The sequence below is a fragment of the Mytilus californianus genome, unplaced genomic scaffold (assembly GCF_021869535.1).
Source record: "Mytilus californianus isolate M0D057914Y unplaced genomic scaffold, xbMytCali1.0.p SCAF_11, whole genome shotgun sequence".
Lineage (NCBI taxonomy): Eukaryota > Metazoa > Mollusca > Bivalvia > Mytilida > Mytilidae > Mytilus > Mytilus californianus.
This window is the reverse complement of record NW_026262593.1, coordinates 29,947,897-29,962,270: the sequence shown is the minus strand read 5'-3', so window position 1 is coordinate 29,962,270 and position 14,374 is coordinate 29,947,897. Positions and strand designations below refer to the sequence as shown.

The following is a 14,374-nucleotide window of genomic DNA, read 5'->3' as shown; positions in this document are numbered from 1 at the left end:
AGAATACATCACTACGAATCTAAGATACAGTCAGTGTTCTCCCCAGGCCCCACGGTCCTACAATTTCCGAGCGTGGTTCTATCAGTCCTTGCGAGGTCCTATATTTCTGTTCCGCAGTGCTATGATTTTTGGTAAAAATTATGATCGATGCATATATCTAATTTGTCGCCTTGATTACCCTGGTGCTATCTAAAAATCCTGGGGAGAACACTGTACAGTAGCTCAATAATTTAAGAGTGCAGCCTATTGAAAAATGTAACATTTTCACCATGCATCTGCCATTAATAACAATTTCTGTATGGATTAGTTCCTGACTTCGTACTGACACATGAACATGCATTGGGGTTCAATTAGATTTTTTGTGACAATTAGAATATCTTGAGCAGTAGAATACAGAGAGTACACAGAGACAATAAAAGTAAATCACGGAAAGCAATAATTGAGGTATCAATAACAACAATAATTAGCCTACATAAAAAACAACATTTGACAATACGCTAGAATAAAAGGATGCTCACAGGACCGGAAAGCAAGCATAAAATACAAGCTTTTATGTAAGCATGACCCAAATCAGCCAAACATGAAAAGTTAGTGAGACAAGCCTATTTTTGCCTGAATGGAGACCTAACTATGAAAAAATATAAGAATATAATCTGAGTAGACAATAAACTAGAGGTTTCAAGGAACCTGTATTGGTCACCTGTTATTTTTGCAAAAAAGTGATGCAATGATAAAAATGTTTTTGAGATTTTCTGGCAAAAAAGCTTGATTTGGGTAAAAAATGTCATTTAACAACAATAACTTTTATAATGAGCCAACAACTTTGGCCAAGCTGACTCTATGGTTAAACTTGTCCTACTGATAATTTTTGCTATTTACATTTTCTATCTACTGTAGTTTCTACAAAAATCACCAAATTGGATAAAAAATGTCTTTCAAGGGCCATAACCCCTGTAAGAAGTTGACTGACAATTTTGCTTATTTGTAGATTTTGTCCTGCTGATCATATTTAATGTTACAGTTTCTCTCTATCTACTATAGTTCCATTAAAAAACACTAAAATTGGTAAAATTAGTTTTTCAATGGCAAAACAATATCTACTAACAATTTTACCATGTTGACATTTATAGATCTTGTCCTGCAAATATTTTTTTTTTTCATTTTCACTTTAAACACTCTAAGAGTTGTGGTTTACAGATGATAAATGAAGGAAGGCTTAATAAAATGGTAATAAATTTCAATGTTATATTTAGGAACCTTTAATAGTTTAAAATCTATTATATAATTATACTCATGAGTATAGAGTGATGTCTGTCCAACACATACTTGGTTTCCAGTTAATAATTAAAATAAAATTTTGTCCATATCTGTTTAACATTTTAACACATTATCATGGACGGTATAAACTACAAGTTAAGTTTTGCTTTTGGTGGATTTGATATTCACAATTTACAATTATGACTCTTAGATTTAAGAAATATGGAATTTTTCAGATTCCTGATTGCTACAGTCTGAGGTAGCACTAGATCACTTTTCTAGTTTTAACTTTATACCCCAAGGATGACTGTGGTTCCAATTGCCCCAGTAGTTCATAGGAGAAACATTTTGAAAAAGTTATCAGACAACAACAGACTCCAAGTGATGCTGTATATTATATTTGTTTTTCGTTTGTTGTTATGTACATAAATCATGCTGTTGGTTTTCTGTTTTGAATTGTTTAGGTTTTGTCATGTCAGGACCTTAATTTTAGCACTATCTATGGGTTTTGCCAATTGTTAAAGGCAGTACACTGACCTATAATTGCTAACATCTACATGATTTGTTTTCTGGTTGATAGTTCTCATTAGCAATAGTACCACATCTTATTTGTATATCAAGTGATAAGCTGAGGCTTTTTAACATCAGTTACATGCAGTTTCAGGACAATAATGTGTTAAACAAGCATTCTGTGAGTATTGCATGGCAATAAATAGTCCCCTGGCGGTTAAAAATTCATTGAATTGAAACAAAATTCTAACTTGATCTATAACTTGTCATGGTGTAAACTGTATAACAAATGTCAAGTCAATATCTTCAAGCATGACGAATAAAAGTGTTGAAAACTGATTATTTAAGTGAATTTTCTAAGTCCAAGGACCATAACTCTGCCAAAAATCATCAGACCTGAACAAAATTCAAAATTGATCTGTAACTTGTCATGATAAAACTTTATACTAATTTTCAAATCAATATCTTCAGGCATGACGAAAAAAAGTGCAGAAAACTGATTATTTGAGTGAATTTCCTAAGTCCCAGGATCTTACTCTGCACAAAATCATCAGACCAGAAAAAAATTCGAAATTGAACTGTAACTTGTCATCATAAAACTATATACCAATTATCAAATCAATATCTTCAAGAATGACAAAAAAAGTGTGGAAATCTGATTATTTGAGTGAATTTTCTAGGTCAAAGGACCATAATTCTGCACAAAATCATCAGACCGCAACAAAATTTGAACTTTATCTGTAACTTGTCATGATAAAACAATACAACAAATATCAAATCAATATCTTCAAGCATGAAGAAAATAAATGTGGATAGTGTCCACATATGGACACAGATGATGCCCCCGCTTGCATATCATATAGTTATGAAGGGACATAACTGAAGAACGGTAAAAGTGACGCTACCCAAATTGAACTTGATCTGAGTTTTGTGGTAATAAGCATTGTGTGTAAGTCTCATAACATTTGGTTGAGGCAAACTTAAGTAGAGAACAGAAACTAAAAATTCAGCAATTTTTTTATTTGTAAAGACCCATAACTCTAGAACGGTTGTGTATAAGTTTTATAACATTTGGTTGAGACAAACTAAAGTTAGAGAACGGAAACGAAAAATTCAGCAATTTTTATGTTTATAAAGGGACATCACTCAAGAATGGTAAAAGTGTAGCCACCAAATTTCGTACTTAATCTGTATTATGTAGTAATAAGCATTGTGTATGAGTTTCATAACATTTGGTTGAGGCAAACCAAAGTTAGAAAACGGAAACAAAAAATTTGTACTTGATCTTAGTTTTGTGGTAATGAATATTGTGTATAGGTTTCATAATGCTTGGTTGGGGCAAACTTAAGTTACAGAATGGAAACTAAAAATTTGCATTCTTTCGATTTATAAAGGGGCATAACTCAATAATGGTTAAAGTGACACTACCCAAATTCAACTTGATCTGTGTATTATCAGTGGAAGTCAAAATTAAACATTGCATTGTATAAAGCATTCAACTATAATCATGGACAAAGGAAGATAACTCCAATTTTAATAAAATGCTCTGCTGGGCGCAGCTTGATACGACCGCAGAGGTCGAACCCTGAACAGTTGGGGCAAGTATGGACACAACGTTCAAGCTTGATACAGCTCTGAATTTGGATCGTGATTAAGTATTTGACACAGCATAGGTTTCTGACACAGAATGAATGTGGTCTAAGAACTTTAAAATGGAAAATTTTAAAGAAACAAGAAAAAAGGAAAAAAAAATCCCCCCCCCCCCATTTTTTTAACCCCCTTATGATTCATCACCCCAAAACTCAATCCCAACCTTCCCTTTATGGTATGGTACCTTGCAGTACAATTTCAGAGAGATCCATACACTTGAACACAAGTTATTGTTTGGAAACTGTAAAAATGCTTGTTTTTTTGGTCCCAAATTCCTAAACGTTTAGGGCAATTACCCCTAAACTCAAACCCAGCTTTCCCTTTATGATATGGAACCTTGTAATATAATTTCATAAAGATCCATACACTTACACTCAAGTTATTGTCCTGAATCTAGAAAAATGCTTGTTTTTTGGCCCTATTTGGCCCCCAATTCCTAATATTTTGAGGCAATTACCCCCAAAATCAATCCCAGCGTTCCCTTTGTGGTATGGTACCTTGCAGTACAATTTCAGAGAGATCCATACACTTGAACACAAGTAATTGTCTGCCAACCTCAATTCCAGCTTTCCCTTTGTGATATGGAACCTTGTAGTACAATTTCAGAAAGATACATACACTTACACACAAGTTATTGTCACGAAACTAGAAAAATGCTTGTTTTTTGGCCCCTTATTCTTAAAATTTTGAGGCAATTACCCCCAAAATCAATCCCAGCATTCCCTTTGTGATATGGAACCTTGTGGTACAATGTCAGAGAGATCCATACACTAACACACAAGTTGTTGTCTGGAAGTTACAAAAAAATGCTTATTTTTGGCCCCTTATTCCTTAACTGTTGGTACCATAACCCCCCAAATCAATCCCAACCTTCCTTTTGTGGTATTGAACCTTTTGGTATAATTTCATAGAGATCCATTCACTTAAACTAAAGTTATTGTGTGAAAACCAATGTGTCTTCGGAAGGACAACTACGCCAATGTCATACCAATATACGACCACAAAAAAGTTTTGCTGTCGTAAAAAAATTACTTGATATTTAGAAGAAAATAAAAATTTTGCCATTTTTCCATTTATAAAGGGGCATAACTCTAGAACGGTTAAAGTGATGCCCCCAAAACTCAAACTTGATCTGTGTTTTGTGGTAATAAGCATTGTGTATAAGTTTCATAACATTTGGTTGAGGCAAACTTAAGTAAGAGAATGGAAACTAAAGATTTTGCAATTTTTCCATTTATAAAGGGGCATAACTCTAGAACAGTTAAAGTGATGGCATCAAAATTCAAAGTTGATCTGTGTTTTGTGATAATAAGCATTGTGTATAAGTTTCATAACATTTGGTCGAGGCAAACTCAAGTTAGAGAATGGAAACCAATTTTTGGACGTACGTACGTATGTACAGGACAAGGGTCAAATTTAATGCCCCAACCGCTACGGGGGGCGGGGGCATAAAAAGTGTGGAAAACTGATTTGCTGGACTGACGGATTGCAAACCTAAAGTCCCCTTAGACTTCATCAGTAGGGGACTAATAATAATGAATAATGGCTCTTTAACCAGCTAAAAAAACAAGATATCTTTCTGAGGGAAGACATACCTTACCCAAACACAATATTCTAACCCTGACCCATTCATATTCAGCCCCCAACAATTGAATGCTACATGCTTGGTAAAGAAGCAGCAAATACCAATTTCAAAGTATATGATTTTTTTTTTATCTCAACATTCGAGGTGAGAACAAGACCATGAGACCACCATGCAGTTCTGAGATGGAGGGACAAACAGATCAAGAATGTTTAGTTGAACAATATTTTATTTTATAAATGAACATTTACAAGATGCAATATATGTCGAAACAAATGTCTGTTGAAAATTGTTTAAACATATTCATATCTGGATAAAGAAAATGTCTTTAGCATACCAATTAATATATGTAAAATAGTAAGGGGATCTAAAATAAAGTCTATTTATCAGGCCTTTTAAACTTTATATATATATATGTTTAAATACAAGAAATGGGGTATATGTCAATGAGACAGAGTCCAACAACATCTAGTTGTAATTAAAATTGAGATACAAATTTAAAATTTCTGATTGCATTAACATCCCCAAATGTCAGCGCTGTTGTTAACATCCCCAAATGTCAGTACTGTGGACTCAACAGACATTTATACTCTTCTTACATATAATAAATGATATTCATATCTGTAAAACATAACTTAACTTCAAATTTCAAATAAAATCTTTGATGTGGTCCCCTTTTGACATATTATTGTCAAAGACCTGAGAAACAGAATTATTTTCTAGAAAGCTGTGTGATATGTCAAAGTTTTATGGCAGTATTACTATCAACGAAATTTGTTGAAAGAGCTTTTCACTAAACATTGCAATTAATTTTGTTCAAAAATAAAATTATAAACCTTAATGACTTTTTTGAGACATACCATCTAATAAGAATAAATATTTTGTATAAATATATATTATAGATCTTTTAGGTTAACATGAGAAAATTACTGACAGAGCCATTCCATTTATATTAGATCATGATAATAAATAAGTAAGATGGAGCATACTGACCAAAAAAATCCACAAAAGATTAAATTCATTGCATGGCTGAACACCAACTTGTATGCATGCAGCTTTAACAGCAACCACCAACACACTTTACACATATTTTCTTTTGACTAATGTCATCTTTCATCAGAAGAGGCATATTAAGGAAATTTCACCGAATATTAACTTGAGCTCTGTCAAAATTTTTATTTCAAATGTTACATTTATTTTCATTGTTCACATATTAAAACAATAAGATTGTAATAGACAAGTTGCTAAAAAAAAATCTGCATATAATATGTCAGCTTTTACAACAAAAAGTAATACTAATTCATACACGATATGGACCTCAGTTACAAGTATGATAAGCCTTCAGATTGATAAAACTTATGACAGCTAATGACAAATAGTACAGTACACATAACATGTTGCAGTAAATTTAAGATACTATACATTAAGTTATTTAAAATCACTTTCTAGTGAATGCAAGTTCAATACCAAAAAAAAATTGCCGGAAATAGAATAATAATTTATGTTGGGGGCATATTTTACAGGAAGCAAGCAAAACTGTGACCATAAATCTAATGTAATTTTTTGGGAAAAAATTTAGGTACCAATCAAAAGTTAGTACTAACATAAAGACCAAAAGTAACAGAGATTAAATTGCTAAAATTCTCTGGGGTACATGTATTAATAAGATCTACTAATTTTACAGTGATCTACTGAAGCTTACTATATAAGTTATCTTTAAACTATTACATCTTGCGTGTACTGTAAGAAACAAAAGCAGTATTATCCCATATCTATCTCCCCGACACGAGACAAACAAATCCAGTTACCACCTGATAAAATGATACAACAAAATTAAAATATTTACATCTATTTCTCCATTCATACAGATAATATAACAATAAAAACAATAGATAATAATAACAATACACTACTTATATACATAATTATCACAAAATTATTTAAAAACAGTTAATTTGGTAGAATATATAGAAACAACATGTACAATACACACACAGGGTGACATCTGTGGTGATCTTTTAATAAATGCTGGTAGTTAACTCAATATATAAAATCTGTTTATTCAGCAGAAATTGCATGACACTATCAGTGTTATCAACAACAAAATTCAGCAATCTTTTTTCAAAGGGAATTACCCAATATTAAGTTTTTTTAAATGAATAACCATGTGTGTACTATACATGTATATGTACTCAAATTCCTAAATTGTATAAAATATCTTTAAAGGGTCAGTGTTATCTGCTTTTAACATAGGGTGTGATACGTGTACATTAATGTAAACACATACTTGTGTAAAATTCTGAGCATTGTAACACTTTCTTCACTTCATCATAACAATAACATTCTGTGTTTTTGTAGAACATTGATAAAAGCATTACATAATTGCAAACTTTTACTACACAGAGAAATATAATATTAAATGCATATAAGATTAAAAAAGATGTTAAATATCAACAACAGTTGATTGTGGTCAACTGCACAGTTAGATGTAACTTTTTCATTTTTTTCTCATTTTCAAAGCAAATACTTTTCAAATAATTGAAGCTTACGAAATTTTAGAACAAAGGCTGAGGGTTTATGCACCCTCAATAAAAATAGAATATGTGAATGATCTTTGCCATTGTGTTAAAAATGTCACCACATGAAATACAGACATTTTACAAAGTTAGGTAAAATTCTGTATAAGCAACATATATAACTCTCTGATCACATCTATCATACACAAGCATTAGATTTAAAAGAACTGGTTCCCGGTACAGATTTAGTCATCAGTCCAGTGTTTAGGCTCCATATACACTTTCATCACTGTATGCTATGTATAGAAAGAAGTCTTCCTCGTGATGCTCCTGAAAAACAAATGAATACTAGTATTTGTGTATTTTAATACATGTGTTACACACATTTTGTATGTATACAGTTTTTACAGAGTCTTGAAACTATAACACAACATTAAACTTTAAACAAAAAGTTTATCCTTCTTGCAGATATTGATCTGATGAGTTAAGCCCTTTTCAACTGATTTTTATAGTTTGTTCTTATGTTTTACTGTTACACCACTGTCCCAATAGGGGAGAGTTGGCACCTTCAAACTGTCCCCAAGTCATAAGCCTGTAGTTCTGTGGTTTTTGTTGGTTTATGTCTGTCAGATTTGTTTTTCGTAAATTGTTTTGTTATAAATTAGCTAGAATAGGCTGTTAGTTTTCTCTATAGAGTTGTTTCATATTTCATATTTTGAATGTCGGGCCTTTTATAGCCAACAAGACAGTACGAGTTTTTCTCATTGTTGAAGGCTGTTTGGATAGTTGTCTCATTGGCAATCATATACAGCTCCTTATTTTTACATGTTATTTGTGTAATATAACTACAAGTGTATATTTTTTCATCATCAAAGCAATCATACCACATCTTCTTTTTTATATACACAAAGTTCTCACCATGATTCTATCAAAAGTGAATTCCTCAGAATTTCCTCTGTGCTATCTTTTTAGTATATATCTTGGTGCTTCATGTAAATTAGCATCAAGATTAACATTCCTTTGTATGTGTGTGTTTGTGTGATGGATACATAATTTCTGTAATTTCACTTTTAATGAAAATGTGATTATGTATTCTACTCCTTGCTGTATAGCCTTTCAAGTTGTTAAACATAATAGTTTTGTACCTGATAAAGAGATCCTATTGTTGTTAGACTTAGTTTTATACCTGATAAATTGATCCTATTGTTGTTAAACCTAATAGTTTTGTACCTAATAAAGAGACCCTATTGGAGTTATAACTTATTAGTTTTGTACCTGATAAAGAGATCCCATTGTTGCACTTGTTGGAGGGATCACATTGTTTACAAAGAAAAACAAAGCATCTTCAGGCCTCAGATGAATTCTCTTTCTTATCAAGAAATAAAACTGTCCAACTGTTAAATCTGATGGCACCAGATATTTTTTCTTGTCTAAATCTCCTACTCTGGCCTTTGGCGCTTTCTCAACAATAACCTGTAATATAAAAGTACTTTTACACTACGAAACCTAATAATGGTTACAATGTTAAACAACATACCGTTATAATTGTTTGTTCTCATTTACCTGAATTTGCATTTGGATGTTCAACATACAATGTATATTGTTTAAGAGATCTGTTTGCATGTACATTTTGAAGTAAAACTGCTAAAAACCAACCAATTTCCTAATATCACATTTTTGTCTTTCTTTTCTGGTCAAATCATGCCGATGTCACAACTGACAAAACCAAACAAATCTTCAGTCACGTAGATTTGTAGGACAGACAAAATAACTGACCACTGTTTTATTGTAAATGAGAAATTGTGTACAATGTACAACTACCAGTCAGAATTGAAATATTTACAATAGTACGGATGACATTAATAGGTCAACCTAACTGGAAATAGACTAAGTGTGAAACTGAGATACTTTTAGTTTTACATAAATTTTGACCTAGTACTGTTTGGAGGTTGTCCACCTGGAATTATGCAGTATTCAACAATATGAAACTCGAGAGCTTTATTTTCATTACAAAATCGCTTGCCACCTCCGGAACTCGAACTCAGGGCCTCTGTGTTACAAGGGAGCGCTCTAACTGACTGAGCTAAACTAAGTATCTACTATTCAAGGGAAACAATCCCGTCACAAATAGATGGACTGATTGTTGTTTGCTAAGTGGCAAACATTTAACAACAGACAATATGTTTTTTAAAATCACCAAAATTCTTAAAAGATGTGAATAAATTTGACAGAGACATTTAAAAAATCTAACTATCCAACTCAATTCTCCAAATTTAAAGAGTCATTAAGATATGACGTAGAACAGCTACCGATGAGGCTCCTGTCTTGGGACAGGCAACATTTTTTTTAGAATATTTTTCCTTCGCCATTCTTTTTGTTAATTTCCTTGTTCACAACTTACAGGAACACGATCTGGATACTTCTTTCGGATTTTTTCACCCTCAGCACGCCTTTTTTCAAAGGGATGTTCTTCTTTATATTCCCACTTCATTATTTCTTCTAGATACGATTTAAAGATTTTTCTCCTTTCTGTTTGATGCAACAAATTGTCAACAAATATGGCGGATTTCGGATATAAACAAATAATTACTCCGCACACCAAATAGTTCTATATATTTTTTTTTAATTTATCCGTTTCAGTTTGAGTAAATATTTATTAAATTTATATTTTAGATTGCTGTACATAAGGTTATGACAGCTGACTTGATTGTTCCAATGATTTTGTAAATTACGTGGCGTAATATCTAGTTGATGCGTATTTACAAAAGTCACATGTCAGTCGTCTAATCTCTAAAAATAACTACTCATAGTGACGTAATATTACTGGTTCCAGAAGAGTGATTCCAGTCTACGGTGTGTTGTTTGCGCCATCAGGATTCGTACTATTGCCATACGTTCTTCTTCTTCTCCTTCTTCATCAGTTATACAACAAAACTTCAGGATACTGAAGATGAGTTGTCGTTGTAGTAAATCAGCAAACTTTAAGGAGGTATTACCGTATAGACTTTATTTAAAGAATGTTACACAGTTTGCATAACTCTGACAGCTCTGACTGACAATATTACATTTAAATATAACAATGATCAAAGCAAATCTACCTAGCCTACATACAAGCTGGGACATGATGTATAATATATTAAAGCATAATAGTCTGATCAGGTACTTCTTCTTTCAGTTTCTACCGATCCTTCAATTATTGAAGATTATTCGCCGGGCGTCGACTATAAAATTTTATAATTTACATTGTTGCAAGAAAAATAAAAAGAAACAAAATCAAAAAATCAAAATAATGTATGTGCATTTGAAAAATTTCATTTAGATAAAACTATATACATTTCATAACAAAATAGTTAGGGATAGAAAATGGGGATGAGAGCAGAAGATTCCAATCTATAACTGTTCGTGGATAAAATGAATATTTATAACTGTCTTTAGATGTTTGTATTTGCCTAAATGAGTGTGGATTGCTATGTCTAGTTCTATTGTCTAGTGGGATCAAAAGGTTATATGTAGGGACTGCAACAATTTCATGTATAATTTTGTAGAAGAAGACAAGTCTGTATCGTAAACGCCTAATTTCAAGTGGGTACAAAGTTTAAGTCTGTCATCATTTCAGTAATTGAGCTGGTGTTATGGAAGCGGTTGCACGAGAAGCGCGCTGCTCTTCTCTGAACTTTTTCAATTTGTGAAATTTGCTGTTTTTGATGTGGATCCCAAATAGTTGAGCAGTACTCTAGTTTTGGTCGGACAAGAGCTTTAAATGCATGTGCTTTAACTTTAGGTGAGGCTATTTTAAGGTTTCTACGAATAAATCCAAGAGACTGATTTGCTTTTGATGTCATGTTATCGATATGTTTGTCCCATTTTAAATTTGATTGAAGAGTTAGGCCTAAATATTTTGTAGAGTAAACTTTTTCTAGAGAGTGATTGTGTAATTTATAAGTGAAGTCTAAAGGTTTGCGTTTTTGAGTTATACTGAGAATGTTGCACTTATCAGGGTGAAAATGCATGAGCCAGTCCTGCTCCCATCTGCCGGCTTCCAAGTCAGACTGTAATTTATATGTGTCATCTGGTTTTTTAATTTCCCTATAAATAATACTGTCATCTGCGAACAATCTTAATGTACTATGTTCAATATATTCTGCCAAATCATTTATAAATATTAAGAATAAAATTGGACCAAGCACTGTGCCTTGAGGTAACCCAGATGTTACAGGAATTTTATTTGATGTTTCACCTTCAAGGACTACTGTTTGTGTTCTGTTTGTTAAAAAATCTTGAATCCAATGTAATGCATTGCAATTTATACCGCAGAAACCGATTTTATACATGAGATGGTGGTGTGAAACTTTATCAAATGCTTTTGCAAAATCCATTATTATGATGTCTGTTTGAATGTTTTTATTATTTGAATTTGCAAGATCTTGAATAAATGATATTAGCTGAGTTTCACAGGAGCGAGATGATCGAAAACCATGTTGTAAGTCATATAGTATTTTATTTTTTTCCAGATGTTTCATTATATTACTAGCTACAACATGTTCTAATAGTTTGCAGCAGATGCAAGTCAATGATATGCATGGGGCGATAGTTTATAGGGTCGTGTTTGTCGCCTTTTTTGAATGCTGGACATACACTTGCGTGACGCCAGTCATCTGGGATCTTTCCAGAGTTCAGTGATGTTTGGAATATGATTGACAAGATGGGAGTGATAGATGTCTTACACTCTTTTAAAATTTTTCCATGGATGAGATCAGGCCCAGCTGCTTTGTTGATATTGATGTTATTTAGAAGTTTTTCTATGCCCTGTTTTTGTGTTTTAATATCAGGCATCTGTGGATGTTTACTGACGCCCTTATCTGGTATTGGATCATCTGTTACAGGTGTGAATGCTTTTTTGAACTGTTCATTTAAAATATTAGCTTTTGCTTTTGAATCAGATGTAAGTGAGCCCTCTTTTCGGAGTGGTGGTATGTTAGAGCTTTCAGACTTTTGTGTTTTTATATAACTGAACAGATTTTTGGGGAAGCTCTTTGATATAGTAGTAGGGTTGTCATCAACTGGTATACCACATATCATATTTTCAATATAATTCCAATAAGATGTTCTTTGTTGTTTTTGTATTTCATGTTTTAATTTTTTGAGTTGGTCTTGTTTCCCTTTGTCTTTCAATTTGTACTTTTGATATTTTTTCTTGTACTTTTTCATTTGTCTTCTAAGACTGTCTGTTATCCAAGGTAGATTTTTGCTGTTTCTCATCATTTTCTGTGGTATGTTCTCAGAGATAGTGTTTTGTAATGAGTTTTTAAATATTAACCAAAGTGTATTTGTATCTTCACTATCCTTTTTATGCATGATCTTTTGATATGTTTGATCTATATCCTCTTTTATTTTTTGCCAGTTTGCATTTTTATATTTATAGATTTTACGTGGCTTGGTTTGGCATCTTTTTAATGATAATAAACATTCTATATATACAATATCATGGTCTGCCTCTCCTAATGGTGGCATGGTTTCAGTTTTTTCAATGATGGCTGGATAATTTGTTAACACAAGATCTAATATTTTATCATTTCGAGTTGGTATGTTTACAACTTGTGCTAAAGAATAGTCATTTATTATGTCTAAAAATTGCTGATGTTGTTTTTGATTTGTTTTTCCAGGGATGACGCTTGTTGTTTCCCAATTGATGTTCCCTAAATTAAAGTCCCCACCAATAATTATGGCTGACTTTGAGCTGGCGTTTATTCTACTTATTGATTCATTTAGCAAATCTAAGGATGTATCATCATCTGGCTGAGGTCGATAATAAGCACATATATAACATTTACGTGCATTTGATATTAATAGTTCTACCCATATCATTTCACATCCTGTGTCTAGTTCTTTGATTTCTGTACATAAAAAATTATTTGATATAGCTATGAGTACGCCTCCATGACATTGGCCTTTTTTATTTGATTGTCTATCTTTTCTAAATACCGTGTATTGATCTTTTGAAAAATATTCATAAGATGATGTTTTAGGATCTAACCAAGTTTCAGTACCTATTATTATATCAGGCTGTGTGGTACACGTTAGAAGGATAAGAACAATGGCCTTGGAGACTTACACAATCTTTTACATGATTTGGCCCCACCTGTTTTATTAGACTAAATTAATAAACACGGCCATAGATATTTTATGCCCCTCTAAACGACGTCCAATTTTTCGCTTCTCTAATCGAAGTCCAATTTTTAGCTTCTCTAATTTGACGTCCGTTTTATGGACTTGCAGCAATGACGTCATAACTTTATGACTTCGTAGGTGGCTTTGAGACAACAATGAAACAAGACACAGTACCTGATGAAGGATATGTTTTCGAAAAAAAAAAGAAAAAAAAGGAATAAGCAAAGATCCAAACGCCGAGACATTTTGGGCCGACATGCCATATTACATGGAAATAGCTAAAGCAAAAGAACAAAACGGCAAATGGGGACCTAAAAAGATCAAAGCAGAACTGAAACTTGGATTGTCTGAGAGAGTGATGAAGACAGTTCTAAGTCAATATTTTTACGACCAAAATACAAATTAAATGTTTAGAAAATCTGTTGATTTAAATGTGCACCATAGAAGATGCGTAAGTAAAATTGAGTTAGTGGATATGATCAAAGAAAATCACAAAAAAAACCCACAGAAAAGCAGATACTATATACGAAGCGCTAAGGACCACAGTGTTTCCCGTTGTCAGAGAAACAGTTAAAATTCTTTTCAAAACAGAAGTAAAGTGTCATCAATGTGCCAGTGCTATTGAACTACCTAAAACTACAACACGGAGACCAATTACAGCAACATATTCAAAGAGACGATAGCAAGTAGA

At 32.6% G+C, this 14,374-nt stretch overlaps 1 protein-coding gene across 1 annotated transcript; it reads right to left on the bottom strand.

The window, feature by feature from the left end:
• Positions 1-5,210: 5,210 nt before the first annotated feature.
• On the bottom strand, positions 5,211-10,295 carry LOC127719879 (gamma-aminobutyric acid receptor-associated protein). The gene is made up of 3 exons (XM_052226233.1): positions 9,917-10,295; positions 8,791-8,988; positions 5,211-7,845 (listed from the first exon to the last, which is right to left on the bottom strand). The coding sequence occupies exons 1-3, from the start codon at positions 10,004-10,006 to the stop codon at positions 7,780-7,782; spliced, it is 354 nt and encodes a 117-aa protein (XP_052082193.1). The 5' UTR covers positions 10,007-10,295; the 3' UTR covers positions 5,211-7,779.
• Between the last annotated feature and the right edge of the window lie 4,079 nt (positions 10,296-14,374).

Excerpts from the sequence above, each read along its gene's own strand:
- LOC127719879 (XM_052226233.1), bottom strand. The coding sequence starts at position 10,006 with ATGAAGTGGGAATATAAAGAAGAACATCCCTTTGAAAAAAGGCGTGCT. Across the intron at positions 8,989-9,916 it reads AGTATCCAGATCGTGTTCCT|GTTATTGTTGAGAAAGCGCC; the intron begins GTAAGTTGTGAA and ends TTTATATTACAG. Across the intron at positions 7,846-8,790 it reads CAATGGGATCTCTTTATCAG|GAGCATCACGAGGAAGACTT; the intron begins GTACAAAACTAA and ends TTTGTTTTTCAG.